Genomic DNA, 15,229 nt, shown 5'->3' with positions numbered 1-15,229 from the left:
ATTCTAAAATAAAAAGAATGTATTTTAAATATATATTATTTATATTATAATATTTTTATTTTATATAATTTATAAAAATAACACACACACACACACACACACAGAGAGAGAGAGAGAACATGATTTTTACTGATATGCATACGTTCAAGAATTTCAGTCTTTCTCTAGAGAAATTAACTTTATTTCTTGTTTCTACTGCAAAAATATGTCTTTCATAGTCAGTATTTTTGTCTTGTTTTCTAGTACACAAATCTACACATTCTTAAATCAAGATAAGTTTAATTGAGAAGCAAAATGACTTAAGAAATAGTTTTGTTTTCTGAAAAAAAAGAAAGATCAAAAGTAGATATCTGAACAAAGTTTTTTCCAATAAATCTGCAATAAGTCTCAAAAATGTCTTTATCAGTCTTCCAGAACCAAATGATCTGAGTTGATCTACACTTGATATCTCTATACTCTTATTGTAGGACAACTGTTGACGAATTTGTCAATTTAATTTTAATTCTAGGAGAAACATCTGAGATGAGTACAGTAAGTGGGATCTCCTTTAAATCTCTTGAACTGTGAAAGAGAATCTAGGGATGCATTAAAATGATCAAAAGTGACAGTTAAGACATTTATAATACTACAAAAGATTTCTGTTTCAAATAAATAACGTTTTTGAACTTTTGAACGTTCTATTTATCAAATAATCCTGATAAATGTATTATGGTTTCCACAAAAATATGAAGCACCACAACTGTTTTCAACATTGATAATACAGCAAATCAGCATATTAACATGATTTCTGATAGATAATGTGACACTGAAGACTGGAGTAGTGATGCTGAAAATTCAGCTTTGATCACAGCAATAAATTACATTTTACAATATATTCAAATAAAAAATAGTTGTTTTAAATTGTAATAATATTTCAGAATATTACTGCTTTTACTGTACTTTTAATCAAATAAATGCAGCCTTGATGAGCAGAAGAGACTTGTTTTTAGAAACCAAAAAAAAAAAAAAAAGAAAATCGCACTGACGCCAAACTTTTGAATGGTAGTGTGTGTCTATATATAGACCTTTGTCTTTCATTGAACACTAAATGAGACATTTTTTAAGAATCTGTGTGAATTAAACCTTTATCTGCATGTTGGATTAGATGGAAAGTTTTGGTAAAGTGTGCACCATACCTAAACAAGCCTTCATTCTCTTTCACAGGCTGGGTGTTTTCACTCTACTGTAATTTCCTTTGTGTTTGTGTTTGTGTGTGTGTGTGTGTGTGTGTGTGTCCACGACAGCAACACCTGCCATACTGGAAAATGCCTTGAGGTTTGTGTGCTTTGCTGTAGGACTGAAAGTGCAAGTGTTTACTTTCCTCTCCATCTCTTTGTCTGAGCGCAGGCCAGATAAGAGCTGCCACGCACCAGACCGCCCGCTCAAGCAGTGTTTACTTCTGAGGAAAGACAGCAGGCGGAGAGAGGGATGACAAACAGAGGAGTGCAGGTGTGACCTCTCTTTACACGCCTGACACACGCTCATATGAAGAGAGAGATTTGTTTTCATAATGCCACATTGTTGTGACACACCAAACACATGCATTTTAATGCTCTTTCATAGCTGAGGACGCTAAATGGAGATCTCGGTTTAATTCACGTATTACTTTTGTTTCAGAAAAAATCCTCAGGACAATAAAAATAGACACAAATCAGACATTTGTTCATGTACAGTAAGAGGGCTAAAAAAATATGGGTTGAAAGCAGCTCAGATCATTTGCTCTTGGAGAAATGTTGAAGTTTGTATTAGGGTTAATATAAAGTTTTTTTTTTGCTTAATACCATAAAAAGAAAGTTCTATTAATGTTACTGGAAGAACATTTGTTCATAACTTTGAGAGGACTTATTAAAAGTTGTTCTCTGTTAGCTGGGTAATTGCTGGTACTTTATTGTCAGTGAAGGAAGTGCTATTAATCAGTCTCATTCTCTCTCCCAGCATGCACCAGCTCCATGGATCAGACCTCAGATGATGGATACCAGCTGAAATGTGTCCAGTTAGATCATTAGGACACACGCTACAGGCCAGTCATTCAGAGAGGCAAGTAAAGTCAGCATCCAGCCTCTCAATGATGCTGAACTAATGCTGATTGATCACACCGCTGATGCCCGTGTCAAGATCTAATTCAAGGCATTTCTGGCTACACTAAAGGGAGAAACCCTTGTCAGCAGGTTGTTTGGAAAGCTACAGTCAAAGTCCACAGATTCACAAGCTCTATTAAAGCTAGAGACGATGGAAACGTATGTACAGCCCGTGAATTCAAGGCATGTTCTAGGATTTCTTAGGTCTAAAAGACATATTTTTCATATTTTTTACACTTGTGCGGAGATCCTAGAAAAATAAGCGAACAGTCTAACCTGTTGTAGATCAACTACCTTAGATTTGAAAAGAGTCTCATCTGGTGCGCATCCAGGTCGCTTCTGTGGGTTAATGCAGCGCTTCCCGACCCGATTCCGCGAGATCCGAGAGGTGGGTAGCGAAGCACTGGTTTAAGGCACAGCTTTGCTTCAGCAGGCTGGACGCACCGGCATCTGAAGCAGGATCACCTGCCTGTTTTCCGACGGGTGGCATTTGTTGATGTGTCTCGTGAGTCCCGGCGAGCTGTAGAACATGGCGGGGCAGTATTTGCAGGGGTAGATCTGCGCCGAGTGCTGCAGACGGATGTGCCGCTCCTGGCTCACTCTGCTGGGGAAGTTTTCTCCGCACACCGGGCACAGGTGGCACTCAGACGCGCTCAGGTTCAGCGGCGCCTGGCTTTGGGATTTGTTGCACGCGTCGTGGTGCGCCATCACGTGCTTCTTCAGGTACGCCTGACGCTTGAACCTCTTCCCGCAGTGCTGGCAGTCGTAAAGCCCGTCTTCGGACCCGGATTCGGAGAGTCCAGGACTCGGAGTGTCTCTGTCGCTGGAGGTCTCCTCTTTCTGAGGCGCGGGGGTTTTATTGGTCTCCGGCTTCTGCGGCGCTGTTTTGGGTTTGTGCCACCGCCGGTGCGAGGCCAGGTTCGCCGGGCAGCTGAAGAGCTTGTCGCACTCTGGGCATCTGTACTCGATCCGGACGATTCTTGAGCATTTGTGTTGGGCTAGAGAGAAGGGATCGGCGTAGGCTTCTCTACACAGCTGACACACGAACTCGCCTAGCGGCTTGTCGCCGCCTGCGCACTGAGATCTGGGTTTTTGCTCCACCGGACCTTCTTTGATCTTCAGTCCCAGCACCGGGGAAGTGGTGACTTCGTCCTCGAACTGCAATTTTCGCATGGCTTTGGCTTTCTTGGATGCAGGTTTGCCTTTGCGCTCCGCGTCTGACGCGGGCCGTTTGGTGGTTATTGTGGTGCCGGTTCGCGTGCTGTTGCTGGTGCCGATTTTAAGATCCACGGGCGCGAACGGCGCATGATCGGAGCCGCTGGCCGCCGCCGGGAAGGACTCCGCCGAAATGGGCGAGCCGAGATTGAAGCGCCTTTCCAAACACGCCCTCTCGTGCTCTCTGCTCACGGGTCGGGTCGGGCTGTACATAGATAGGTACACAATCTCTGGGTTCCCAAACTGCACCGGCTGCACCGAGTCCGTGCGCAGCGACGCCGGGCGGTGCGTGCTCGCCGCGTCCTGCTGCGCGCCTGGAAACGCGCCCTGCTCATCCTCCTCCAAGCGGACGCGGTACGAAACAGGTGTCGCTTTCTTATTTCTCTTGACTAAAAATCCCCTCGGCATCTTCGCCAGCTGAAAGGCACTTCAGACGGGTTGGAATCAGAGGCACACCTGGTTCTATATTTGGACGCGTGCGGCGATCTTTCCATCACGGAGGCATAGCAGCAGTCTTTTTAAGCAGGAATGATGACATTGTTCTCGCCCCTCGCTGCCTCGTCCAATCAGATGGAGCTGGAATCCCTATGGATTTGGAGATGGGAGGGTCTGCAGATTGCTCGGGCAGATGTACCTGAGGTTTATTATATTAGGATGCTTTAGGCACACGCTGGTTCCTCCTCTTTTCACGCTTTGATGCTTCCCGTCAATGCACACGTGCCCTGCCTTTGTCAGCATCCTCTAGGGGCTCCTTCGCTCCTAGAGCATCAGAATTTCAAATTAAAAGGGGGGAATTGGCAACAAAGAAGTTCCGTTTTTAATGCTCAAGCGCGCAGAGCGGCGCAGTTTTAACCCGAACGTCCCTAAATCGGTTCGTGCTGCAAAAAGGCTCGCAAGTTGCATGCGTAATTTGTCTCGCGACTAATTAAATGTATAAATCAGACGCCCGCGGGCTCAGGACATGTGCGACAGTTGAATGCGGGACATATTAATCACTCATTGCGCGCATACATAATTCATAAAAGAGGCTCCTCTCGTTTGCATCACAAAAGACACGCTTGCGCGAGCGGCAGGGACAGACGCACACCATCCTTCTGTTCAAACGGACTCGTTCCTGTCTGCAAACTCGCCCGTGCCATCAGCAGCATTGTGCTCGTGTGTGATGATGTCATTCCAATGCAACGGTCTCGTCGTAGCGGAATTTCTCGTAATCTTCCTCGTTTCGTTCGGAGAGCGTCGCAAAAATGGCGTTAATGTAATTGCAGACGAGCACACTTGTTGCACGTGATTTCATTACTCTTGCTGAGCATCTGTGTGTATTGCATTCGTTTTATTTTATTTACACATACGCGTTTTTGGGGGCCCGATGGGCTACATGCATAATTTGAACAACACATTTGTTGCATCTGATGTAAGCTTTTTAAAAATATATTTTATTTTATTAAACTTGATGTGCAATTTAGAGGAATAACATTTATTTCCACATACATTACCCAACTTTTAGCTTAATGTGCAATATGGTTTACTTGTCAAACACATCTGATATCTGATGTGTAAGCTTTATTTTATTTTATTACATTTGATGAGCATTTTAGAAGATTATTTATTGCATTTGTAGTTTATTTTATTGCACTTGATGTGTAGTTGTGTTTTGCATTTTGCATGTTCATTATTACATTTTTATTATTGATGTGCATTTTAAAAGAATCCGTTTTTTTTTTGCGTTTTATGTATTTTGTGATTATGATCAATGTGCATTTTGGTGGAACCTACTGTTAAATTTTATTTTTTATTTAATTACATTCAGCTTTGAGCTTAAGTGGCAAGATGGTTTACTTGCCTAACTTCAACAAACTAATTTGCTGCATCTGAAATCTCCTATGTAAGTTTTATTTTATTTTTATAATTTTATTTTAAATATCTGCTCTGCTCACATTACTACTCACCAGAGTCAAACATACTAAAATACATGAGCTATGTGACGTGGTACTGCTGGATCATGCGTCTGTGATTTTCTGCCCCACATTCATTATCATACAGCTGCTGCTGCTCTCCGTCTTTACAACCGGTCAGATTCCCCTCATTCTGCTGCTCTTATCTGCCCCACCGCACTGAGGGGCCGCTGCGTTCACAGCTCCACATAATATAATACTGGACAGCACATACATTCAAGATTTCAAAAGAGCAAAGACAGATATTTTAATGAATTGCCACCCAATACACACCAAACATTTGCATTTGACAAAAACAAGCGTTATTATTTGCTGAAGTTCTTTGAGCTCCAACCCCCACAATGTGTTTCCCCCCAAACATATGGTGCAGCGAATGTAGGAAATAAAGAAACCAGAGATAAAGTACTGAATAAATACTTGTAAATATTAAATGGAAATTGATTACAGCAGTCCCGGCCGGGCGTACATAGTCAGATGGTATCTGTTGTACTTCAGATAATCCAGAACACTCTTCCTCAGAGCAGAATAAGCCTCGCTTTTCTGAAACACCTCGCTGAGGCTCATCGACTGATCGGACTCTGCTTTATCGTCCACTATCTTCTGAAGAGCCTCTTGAATCGACACTGAACCATTCTCACCCTGTGAAGACACAAAAGTCTTGTTTTTTTTAATATGAAAATCTTATTTTATTCATGCTTGATTTTATTATGCTTTCAGTGGAACCTGTGTAGTTTTTTTTTTAAGATGTTTTTTTTTTTGTGGCATTTTTGTCTTTATTGTGATATAGGACAGATCAGACATGACAGGAAGCGAAGTGGGAGAGAGAGAAGGGGGTGGGTTCGGGAAAGGTCCTCGAGTCGGGATTCGAACACGGGACGCCCGAAGCGCAGCGGCGTTGTATGTCGGCGTGTTGCCTACAAGGCTATCGGCGCCGACGAACCTGTGTAGTTATTATTGTTTTTTTAAATTTTGTTATTAATTTTTTATAAAAATATCGGTATTTATTTGTTTACCTGCCATATTTGAACAAACTCATTTATTTCACCTGACATCTGATTTTTATTTAATTATTTATTTAGTTATAATTTTTCAATGTGCATTTAGGAGGAACTTGATTTTTTTTTTGCTTTAAAATTATAAAAATTATTACAATTATTGGTGCATGACATGTACAGGTTTAATCACATGACGTAATTAAAATGATAAAATTATTAAAATGATTAGTGCATGACATGTACAGGTTCAAAATGTTTCATAATTGCAATAAAGTGTTAGTCTGGAAAGACTTTTTACAGAACAAATGCTTCTAACAGAGACGTAGAAGTAAAGGAAACCGACCTCTAGTTTAGCTGAGTCCATGATTTGCCGGACTTCCTGTTCAAAGTCAGCGAAGCGGTCGTGGTAAAGAGCCAAGCACCAATTCTCTCTAAAATAACTGGAAGAAGGGAAATTAAAAAGTCACATTTGGATTTAAACACATGGTTCACTTGAAAAATCTAAATTTGGTCATTATTCTGTCATTAATTTTGTCCTCATGCCTGCAACTTGCTAGACATGCAAAGTTTTATGGCTTTGTTTTTTGTCTTTTTTAGAGCTTGACAGATGTGGTCACTATGAGCTGTGATGGTCTGCGTGAAGATTCATCAGAAATGTTTCTTTTGCATTCCATGGAAAACATAACAGCATACAGGTGTGGAACGACATGAGGGTGAGTAAATAATGACAGAACGAACACACACACACACACACACACACACACACTCCACTTAGCATGTTCATCTAATATGCTCCATACAGCAGCACGGTCGATCAATTACATTCACAGGTCTTGATGATCGGCCGTTTTCTGTAATGACATTGAGCCACATTCAGAGTCACGACAAAAAAAGCGGTGAAGAATCCCATTTTAATAAGTGTGATCAGCGCTGCTGGGTGGCTTAACTATTGTCTCGTGGCGCTGTGGAAAGCGGATTGCACACCTGCATAAACAGATTAGTAATGCAGGACAATGGCTCTGAGGGTGGAGGGTCAGTGGTGTTAAAGTTTAGGAGCAGAGGTCACACTGTCGGAAATAGATCATCATATAAAGTGTGACCAGATGAATACAGATATGATTAAAGTTTGGAGAGTCATAAATAATCCTGTGCATAATTCAAGAGAATTAGTTGTTTGATTTGGTGTTTACGTATTAAACTGAACAATCAAAATGGGCTGCAGTGCAAATCTCACAAAACCTCTCAAGAACATGTCTAGATCTAGATATTTCACCATAAAACCAAGGGGCAAAACTTCTGTTCTGCCTTATTATTGTAGATTTGAAATTCAGATTTAATCTTGAAGTTGAAATCTATTTCTTGCAATTTAGAATCAGGCCTGATTTTAGTCTTGATTTAGTCTGTTTTGAGTGTAAATGCATCGTCCGACTGTGACAGAAAAAATAATTTCTGACTGTAAGATTGACGTAACACAGTTTAACCTGTACATGTCATGGACCAAACCCTCGTCGTAGCGTGAGCAGAGATGATTCAGCAGCAGCTGGTGTTTCCTGTAGAGACACAGGAGGTCGGAGACGGGAAGTGTGTTCTGAGAGAGGCACGTGATACTCTCCACCACATCATGCGAGCTGAGATGCAGATGGAAGTAGTTCCCTGTTTCAGTGCGGCCCGTCACGATGTCACGACACTGCAGGATGCGAATAATAAAGATGAACCTTTTAAGCTCTTAATGCAACACTTAAACTCTTGGTTAAAGTAATCTAGGACTGTACTGTGATAGAATGCAAACCCATCTTTGTTTAGACCATACCTTCTGAGCCACTATTTTGTTGCCGATGGCAGTGGGTTTTGTGACATGGAGGTAATTGTAGCCACCTGGTAACCGTCCCCCTGTGAATGTGAGAATTATTATGAATTATTCCTCATAACTCTTGTTTTTACAAACACACAATTAATAGTATTTTCACCCGAACACCACAAATATGATCATAAAGCTGTTTATCTCATATCAGACGCTGTGTTTCTGTGTAACAGATGGTCCATTCTGCTATAATCACTTAGCCCGTGATTAGATTATGCAAATGAACTGTCAATAGTTTGGTGTCAGTCAGAATTAGATGAGGGGGAAAAACTGGGTGACGCAACACATGTTAAACATTTTAAACTTCTGCACAGCTATAAAATGTTAAAATCCTAATAAAAATGATCACTGGATCCTCTAATAAACTCACAATGAGCACTTGACTGATTCTTGCAAGAGCAAATGAACTAGGGACAATTTATGTAAAAATGTAAGCACTAAAAAGAGATTTTTAAACGTTCTTAAGTATATTTGTAAGTATATGCTATAATGTTCTAGAATGTTATTGTTGCTAGGGGTTGTTAGGGTGTTCTAAGTAGTTGCTAAGGTGTCTTGAGTGGATTTTCTAGAGTGTTGTCATTGCTAGGGGGTTGCTAAGGTGTTCTGAGTCGATTTTCTAGTGTTCTTGTTGTTAAGGTGTTTTATGTACACTGTAAAAAATGACCGTGAATTTAACGGTAAAAGACTGTAAAAATGCTACAGTAAAAACCTGTTAAATGGTTAACGTAAATTCCCCTACTATATACGGTGAAAAACTGTATAGGACATTACATGTATTGGACATAAATTTTACGGTATTATACCGTTTTTGGAAGTTAAAAATACCTATTATACCTGTTATACAGTGAATAACCGTAAATTGACATTCCCAGAATTCCCTGCGTTACATTTCAAATTTGATGGTTTTTTTTGTTGAAATAACTATGTTTCTTAGTTTTTTCTTATCAGTTTTGTATATTAGGGTTGTGTGTTACACCTAATGTTGTTAAATGAATGTTTATTGCATTATTTCAGTTTCATGTGTGTTACCATGATGGTGTTTAGCGTTTGTGTGAATGACACTGTGCACCTTCTATATATGTTATTATTTAAAAGCTGCTTGTGATGGGCTTTGAATGACTTTGTCTTTGATGACAAAGATGACTTTCTCATCACCACCTGCATTTGGTGGTTATCAGTGTATTACAAAGGTACAAAACAGATTTCAGTGCTTCAATAGGTTAGTATATTAATATTATTTCAGTTAATGAAATTATGGTATTTAACTGTAAATTTAAGTTAAAACCGTAAAACCTAAAACGTTGCTACCGTATTTTTTACGGTAAAATTCCGGCGACCACAGCTGCTGGTTTTTTACTGTAAATTTTACGGATTTTTTTTTACAGTGTAGTTGCTAAGGTGTTTTGAGTTTTAGAGCATTTTTCCAGAGTATTTTCGTTGCTAGGGTGTTCTAGGCAGTTGCCAATTGTTTTGAGTGAATATTCTAGAATGTTCTTGTTGCTGGGGGTTGCTAGGGTGTTCTAAGCAGTTGCTAAGGTGTTTGAGTGGATTTTAGAGCATTCTTTCAGAGTATTCTGGTTGCTAGGGTGTTCTAGGTGGTTGCCATGTTGTTTTGAGGGAATGTTCTAGAATATTCTTATTGGGGGTTGCTAGGGTGTTCTAAGCAGTTGTTAAGGTGTTTTGAGTGGATTTTTTTAGAGTGTTCTTGTTGTTAGGGTGTTCTAAGCAGTTGCTAATGTGTTTTGAGTGGATTTTTAGAGGGTTGTAATTGCTAAGGGGTTACTAAGGTGTTCTGAGTGGATTTTCTAGAGTGTTCTTGTTGTTAAGGTGTTTTTGATAGTTGCTAAGGTGTTTTGAGTTTATTTTAGAGCATTTTTCCAGAGTATTTTGGTTGCTAGGGGGTTGCTAGTGTGTTCTAGGCAGTTGCTATGGTGTTTTGAGCAAATGTTCTTGTTGCTGGGGGTTGCTAGGGTGTTCTAAGCAGTTGCTATGGGGTTTTGAGTGGATTTTAGAGCATTTTTTCAGAGTATTTTGGTTGCTAGCTTGTTTTAGGCATTTGCTAAGGAGTTTTGAGTGGATTTTCTAAAATGTTCTCGTTGCTAGGGGTTGCTAAGGTGTTCTAGGCAGTTGCTAAGGTGCTCTAAATGGGTTTTCTAGAGTGTTCTTGTTGTTAGGGTGTTTTAGGTAGTTGCTAAGGTGTTTTGAGTGGATTTTAGAGCATTCTTCCAGAGTATTCTGGTTGCTAGAGTGTTCTAGGCTGTTGCTAAGGTGTTTTGAGTGAATTTTCTTGTTGTTGGGGGTTGCTAGGGTGTTCTAGGCAGTTGCTAGGATGTTGTTTAAAAGAGCCTACACTGAAGTGACTGTGATGTTTTGTTCTAGGTACTGCTTAAGAAATTTAGAAGGAGAAATGGTGACCTTGGATCTTGGCCTGATTATACGTTGGAATGAGGTGGTCGTGGTCAGACGGTGGGCTGGCGGGACGCTCCAGGGTTGGGTCACATAAGGGCAGGACAACAGATGCCAAACTCTGCCCCACCTCCTTACAATTAAAGCAGGAGTCGCTCCACTGGTCGGCATGGTAACGGCGGGAGTATTTGGTCAAGGGGCCTGCGGCGTATATAGAGGGGTCGTTGGTGTGGAAGCTGGAATCTATGACCAAACGCCCATCGAACACCAAACAGGCATCACTGATGGCCTTGAAGGCATCGTAGTCGACGGTTTTATGAGAGAAGCTGAAGAACACCTATGAAAATCGAATGCAAGTTAAAAAAAAATAAAAAATTTTTGTTAAAGAGCTCATATTATATCCTTGTAAAATGTCCTTGATCTTACGAAATAAAATACTTGGAATTTATTCTGTAACTTTCAGAACTCAAAATGTCATTTTTAAAAAATAACAAGATAAAGGGAATGTTTAATAAAAAATAATTTAGTCTTAAATCTAAAATATGTAGACTACCATTCAAAATTTTGGGGTCAGTAAGATTATTATTATTTTTTTTAAAGAATTAATACTTTTATTTAGCAAGGATGGTCAATAATGAAAATAGATAATTAAATTGATAAAAAATGAGCGTAAAGACATTTATAATGCTACAAAAACTGTTCAAAAATTAGTTTTCAACTGTTTTCAACATTGATAACAATCAGAAATGTATCTTGAGCAGCAAATCAGCATATCAGAATGATTTCTGAAGATCACGTGAAACTGAAGACTGGAGTAATGAAGCTGAAAATTCAGCTTTGTTAACTTTGATAAAGAATATCTCTTTGGTTTTGAGACTTTAGTCTTTGCAACTTCAGGGATCTTATCTATGCACAATCAGCTTGTAACACTCCAAAGAGAAAGGAAAACTTGAAATCGCATCATATGACCCCTTTAAAATATATTCAGATAGAAAACAGCTATTTTAAAACGTAATAATATTTCACAATTTTACTCTTTTTTACTGTATTTGTGCTCAAATAAAAGCAGCCTTGGTGAGCAGAAGAGACTTTTTACAGACCTCAAAGTTTTGAATGGAAATGTGTTTTTTGGCACAAAAACATGTAAAAATAAACACTAATACAAAATGTATAATATGGCTCCTTAAAATTTGTGTACTGATGTTTAAGAATGTTTCTGTTCCTCTGCAGGTAGTTTCACTCACCGCACACTCCAGTTGTAGAGTCTGAGTGTCAGTGGTGAAGGTCACTGAAGTCACAGGATCAGTGTGTCGTCCATCATTGATTTGAGTCAGCAGGCAGTCGTGATGCACGTGAACCTCCTCTTTTTCTAGAGCCTGTTTCACTGCGTGCTCCACTGAACCGTTGGGGAAACAGGAAGTTGGGTTGTCTTCGGGAGGATGGACCACATGAATCTGGCGGCCGCTGACACCAAAACACATAAGCGTCTCCACGCAGGTAAACACGTCTATGGTGTTTCCATATAGCACAGCATCACCTGCCAACCAGTCAAACATCATTTTGCATTTGGTACACACGTCACATTTAAAAGAGTGGCTTCATTTGAAATGGAAAAACACTGGACTTTATTACATCCATACCAATGAGAATTCATCAAGTTACATTCCCTCCAATAAAAAGCTGGTTTACTTAACTGTAAAATAAACTTAAGGCCATTTAGCCTCCACAAGGGGGAAGGGAAGCAATTTATTACGGCTATTTGGAGAGCTAATATCAGTGGCTGTGAAACAGAGAAGGGTCACTTAGCAACCCGGAGAAGGTCCCATTAGGTTAGATGAGGGGAAAGAAAGGAATAAGGAAGAGAAGATGAAGGAAGTGATGTCCTTTCACTGCTGCGCCCAAACAGTGTCAGAAACGCTCTCATACCATCAGTGCTGGATTGATTTAATTGAGATCTTTTGTGAAGGAAGGTCTTTGATGTTAACATTAGAGTCCTCAAGGATGAAAACTAATCAGACGGAGCTCACATAACGCACAGAATGACATGCTGAATATATACACTGTAAAAAATAAGTGTAATTTTAACTGTAACATTTTGTAAAAACGCTATGGAAAAAAACTGTTAATAGGTTAACAGTAAGTTCCCGTACTATATACAGGGAAAAACTGTAAAATATCTAACCAGACATTTCATGTAATTCTACAGTAAAATGCTGTTAATTTACAGAAGTAAATTTTTAGAAGTAAAAATAACAAATCAATGTATAATTTACAGTCAAAAACTGTAAACTGATATTCCCAGAATTCCCTGCATGACACTCCACATTTGAAAGTATTTTGTTTAAATAATCATGGTTTTTTAATAGTTTTTTCTATTAGTTATGTATATTTGGGCTTTATGTTACATCTTCTGTTGTTTAATGAAAGTTTAATGCATTATTTAAGTATCATGTGTGTTACCATGATGGTGTTTTGTGTTTGCATTAATGACTCTGTGCACCTTCTATATATTAGTATATACTTCTGCTTGTGGCGAAGCTACTTGTGATGAGCTTTGATTCTTCACGTGGCTTTCTATTTTACCACCTGCATTATTATGGTGGTTGTTAGTATGTTAAAGATACAAAACAGATTTTAATAGCAGTGTGCATTGTTGAATTTACTGGTTTACGTTAAAATGTTCTTGTTTGTAAATTACAGTTTTATACTGTAAAATGTGTAAAATGTACTGTAATGTGTTTACAGTTTTTCTGTATTTTTTACAAAATTATTCTGGCAACCACAGCTGCCAAAATTATTTTGTAAAAACTACAGAATTTTTTTTACAGTGTAAGGCACACATGCATGATTCTGTATAATGACAGATGATTGGTTTGAAAAATCATTGCATAGATGAGTATTACGTTTGCCGTATTCACTAAAGCATGATTTATATTATATATCAGAATAAAACATTGTAGGATTAATGTATACAAAATAATATTGAATGTGGATCAATAATGCAATCAAAATTTTGAAAGCACTTAGAATTTAAAAACTTTATATTACAAAATTAAAAACTATTTTATAATAATTGAAATGAACATTGGATCTCTATTACTTTAATTAGATTTTAAATGATTAATTAAATTATTAGCATTATTATTTTAATATCATTTCATTATTGGTTATTAGCAAATGACTACCATAATACACACTATCGACCAAAAGTTGGGGTCGTAATGGTAAAAAAACAAAAAACAAATCGTAAGATTTTAAAAAATGTTTTCGAAAGTCTCTTATGCTCACCAAGGCTGCATTTATTTGATAAAAAATACAGTAAAAACAGTAATATTGCGAAATATTATTACAAATTAAAATGACTGTTTTTGCAATATGAATATATGTTAAGATGTAATTTATTCTTGTGATGCAAAGCTGAATTTTACTCCAGTCTTCAGTATCACATGATCCTTCAGAAATCATTCTAATATGCTGATTTGCTGCTCAAGAAACATTTCTTAGTATTATTAGTATTAGTATTAGTTTTATTATTAAAACAAAAATCAAAGAATCTTGGGGAAAAAATGTATCACCATATTTTCAGGATTCTTTGATGAATAGAAAGTTGAAACAGAAATCTTTTGTAACATCATAAATGTCTTTACTGTCACTTTTAGTGAATTTAATGCATCCTTGCTGCATAAAAGGATTCCTTTTATTAATATTAACTGATGTGCGGTCACAGGTGTGTGTAAATTGTCTTTGAACGTGACTCATCCAATCAGATTAGAGAGCCAGAACTGTCCGTTTTATAAATGTGGCTTTGTCTTCTATACATCTCACGCATTCAGTCCAGTAGCTCCTGTCTTCAATGCCATATTTACGCCAGTTTATGTTAAACAGCATTCATTTACATATCATCTGTCTTTCCTCATGCAGGGCTGAATAGCTAGAGAAGGTCTCGCTCAAGCCCTGTCCATGGTGCTGAAGCACAGCCAGCGCTGCACAACTCGGATGTTTTCAACCACAACAGGATTTCTGCCAAAACTATTATCAGGTAATTTGTGTTGACAACTTATTCGGAGCCAGACCTAGCGATGCCTCTCTGGTTGACCCAAATACAAATTCTCATGCCACTAAATTGATATCTCTCATATGCAGACGGTATAATTAGCATTCACTTATAATTGCGCTACTTCCCGGATTATTAAAGGAGGCTGTAATTAGTAAATATAATAGGCTTAATCAGACAGATAGCGTTGGCTCATTTCTGCCTGTGCAGATTAATTCTTAGCTCACCCTGCTAATATTAATATTCCCCTGTAAATGGATGGAAGGAGATGAGATTTCACTCAGGCTAATTAGCTACTTGTTATGCTCTGACAGTTGGACGTGGCTTTAGAATAACAGTGGCTTGGTAAATGAGATTATGCAGGAGAGAGGGCTGCCATAGACTCTTTGTAAATCGTTGTAAATTTGCAGTAAACGCACCTGTCAGTTCCACGAAGTTGTCCATGAGCCACTGATGGACGTGTGAGCAGTCGTGCTGGTCGTTGAGGGTGAAGAGGTTGGAGGGGACGGGCCGTGTGTGTCGGTGTCTGGGCTGATTTGGGTTCAGACTGTTGGTTTTTTGGGTTATGGCATCAGTACTGGTGAGACTGGGCATCTGAAGTGTAGTTAAAATAGAAAATTACATTCCTG

General features: G+C 38.8%; 2 protein-coding genes and 1 long non-coding RNA gene across 3 annotated transcripts in view; 1 reads left to right on the top strand and 2 right to left on the bottom strand.

The window, feature by feature from the left end:
• Positions 1–2,156: 2,156 nt before the first annotated feature.
• Positions 2,157–4,013, bottom strand: insm1a (insulinoma-associated 1a). Its single transcript, XM_016506921.1, has one exon. The coding sequence runs from the start codon at positions 3,738–3,740 to the stop codon at positions 2,544–2,546; it is 1,197 nt and encodes a 398-aa protein (XP_016362407.1). The 5' UTR covers positions 3,741–4,013; the 3' UTR covers positions 2,157–2,543.
• A 1,434-nt stretch (positions 4,014–5,447) lies between these two features.
• LOC107704077 (cilia- and flagella-associated protein 61-like) overlaps positions 5,448–15,229 on the bottom strand; it is a 33,314-nt gene continuing 23,532 nt past the window's right edge. The window contains exons 20-26 of the mRNA XM_016506920.1: positions 15,020–15,194; positions 11,791–12,083; positions 10,556–10,883; positions 8,090–8,169; positions 7,761–7,966; positions 6,623–6,719; positions 5,448–5,923 (exon numbers count right to left, since the gene is read on the bottom strand). Coding sequence (XP_016362406.1) covers positions 5,726–5,923; positions 6,623–6,719; positions 7,761–7,966; positions 8,090–8,169; positions 10,556–10,883; positions 11,791–12,083; positions 15,020–15,194 — 1,377 coding nt within the window. The 3' untranslated portion in view covers positions 5,448–5,725. The remainder of the gene's footprint in view (positions 5,924–6,622; positions 6,720–7,760; positions 7,967–8,089; positions 8,170–10,555; positions 10,884–11,790; positions 12,084–15,019; positions 15,195–15,229) is intronic.
• Positions 11,990–15,229, top strand: part of LOC107704079 (uncharacterized) — a 6,600-nt gene continuing 3,360 nt past the window's right edge. Inside the window, exons 1-2 of the long non-coding RNA XR_001635905.1 lie at positions 11,990–12,043; positions 14,468–14,585. This is a non-coding gene — a long non-coding RNA (uncharacterized LOC107704079). The remainder of the gene's footprint in view (positions 12,044–14,467; positions 14,586–15,229) is intronic.

This window comes from Sinocyclocheilus anshuiensis, unplaced genomic scaffold, assembly GCF_001515605.1.
Source record: "Sinocyclocheilus anshuiensis isolate Anshui unplaced genomic scaffold, SAMN03320099.WGS_v1.1 scaffold534, whole genome shotgun sequence".
NCBI classification, from domain to species: Eukaryota; Metazoa; Chordata; class Actinopteri; order Cypriniformes; family Cyprinidae; genus Sinocyclocheilus; species Sinocyclocheilus anshuiensis.
This window is presented reverse-complemented; position numbering and strand designations above follow the sequence as displayed.